This window comes from Anneissia japonica, unplaced genomic scaffold, assembly GCF_011630105.1.
Source record: "Anneissia japonica isolate Jap-2015-1 unplaced genomic scaffold, ASM1163010v1 scaffold54507_len13499_cov100, whole genome shotgun sequence".
Taxonomy (NCBI): Eukaryota; Metazoa; Echinodermata; class Crinoidea; order Comatulida; family Comatulidae; genus Anneissia; species Anneissia japonica.
This window is the reverse complement of record NW_022732498.1, coordinates 1-1791: the sequence shown is the minus strand read 5'-3', so window position 1 is coordinate 1791 and position 1791 is coordinate 1. Positions and strand designations below refer to the sequence as shown.

Below are 1791 nucleotides of genomic sequence, written 5' to 3'. Positions count from 1 at the left end.
ATATAATTATCATATATATACATATATATATATATATATATATATATATATATATAAATTCAAGTTGATTTAGGTGGCAGTAAATTTAATTAATTCCTTAAAATTGTTTAACTTACCTTCTGCATTTGTTGCTAATGTGTCCTCCTACATAAAAGAGAAAAAGTACATAACTATTGAAATAAAATTACTCCTTAGAAATCGCGTAATAATCTAAAGTAATATAATTATGGTTATTTTCTTAAATAGACATACAGTATGGCAAAAATATGATACAATGAAAAGTATACAGAGGAGTGGTTTAGATGCATCATCCTCCATTGGCTATAGTACAGTATTTCTCTTCCAGCATTTTTTTCAAAATCGCGACTCTCAAGAAACCATTTTCATTGAGGTTAACATGCTTAAATACTAAATTCTATAGTTGTACTAAATTCTGATTTTGTATTCAGCGTAGAAGCATACTACCCAACATGGTACCGGGTACCCATTTATCTTCTGGGCGGATAGAGGCAAAGCATCATTAATTTGTCCATTCTAAGCAGCACAAAAATGTTTTTATTTTAAAATGTTATGAATGTTAATTTTCCTTACATGGATACATTTTATTCATTAATGACTAACATCGAATTAACACTTAAAGTGGCAAATTGTGTTTATTCATTTTGCTTAGCAAAGAGAGCATATTATTTTCCAACACAAAATACTGTAAAATAAGCTAAATATTGTAAAATATAAGGGCCAGTGGCCTTACAGAACTTACCGGCATTAGAAAATTAAGAGCGAGGATGCTCAAGAACAAAATGCACAGTGGCTTTGACGTCATGTTGTTCAGTGAAATAGGGTGTAATGCACGGAGTTATTGTAACCGCTTCAGTTGTAGTTTGACTTTCACGATTTTCAGTGTTTCGTCGAAGTTACGGTCTTTTATAGAAAAAAAAATCTGGAGCATATGATTGGCTCGTTAATTGTTCAATGGAACTATTGAAAGTGTACCATCGCTGTGCTGAGGCATAATGGATACGATAGTATAATTTATAATAATAATAATAATAATAATAATAATAATAATAATAATAATAATAATAATAATAATAATAATAATAATAATAATAATAATAATAGTAATAATAATAATAATAGTTCATTCTTATATAACTCATATAAATAAAGTACTGTATAATGTTAAATTAATGAAAATGTTTATGGAAAAGGAAGGTCTTTAGCTTGGTCTTTAAAGTACCGTAACACACTCCGATGGAGATTGGTAATGAGTTCCACAAAGTTGGAGCTTCCACAGTAAAAGCTCTCCCGCCATGTTCTCGTCTTGGGAACCATGAGCTGACATTGGGTCCCTGAGCTCTCGTGTGCTGGTAAATCTGCACGAGCTCAGATAGGTAACCAGGAGCCAGATTGTGCTGTGAGTTGTATGACAGGTCCAACACTTTGTATTGTATCCGCTGCAAGCACTGAGGAGAACTTATTGTAATCATGTAGCTGTTGAAAGTGATTTTATCAAACTTTAATAACAGTTACGTAGAGAAGGCATTATTCTCGATATTTAAGACCCTGTTACGTCTATGCACAGTATGTTATAGTCCACGACCCTTGTTTTAGAAGCAGTTCCATTGCGAAAGCATAAGATAATTTAGCAAAACAGTATCAAGTCACTGTGTACGTTGTAATTTATGGACCTGATATGGAAACCGATTTCTGTTTAAAACAAGATTAAATTAAGCAGGAACAGAATAGTTTATTTGGCAGGATATATTAATCTTTAAATTTCATGTCTTT

The 1791-nt window shown here is 31.5% G+C and overlaps 1 protein-coding gene across 1 annotated transcript in view; it reads right to left on the bottom strand.

Annotated features, from left to right (window-relative positions):
• LOC117115687 overlaps positions 1 to 877 on the bottom strand; it is a 9285-nt gene extending 8408 nt beyond the window's left edge. Inside the window, exons 1-2 of the mRNA XM_033259591.1 lie at positions 761 to 877; positions 117 to 144 (exon numbers count right to left, since the gene is read on the bottom strand). Of these exons, the coding sequence (XP_033115482.1) occupies positions 117 to 144; positions 761 to 823 (91 nt within the window). The 5' untranslated portion in view covers positions 824 to 877. The remainder of the gene's footprint in view (positions 1 to 116; positions 145 to 760) is intronic.
• Between the last annotated feature and the right edge of the window lie 914 nt (positions 878 to 1791).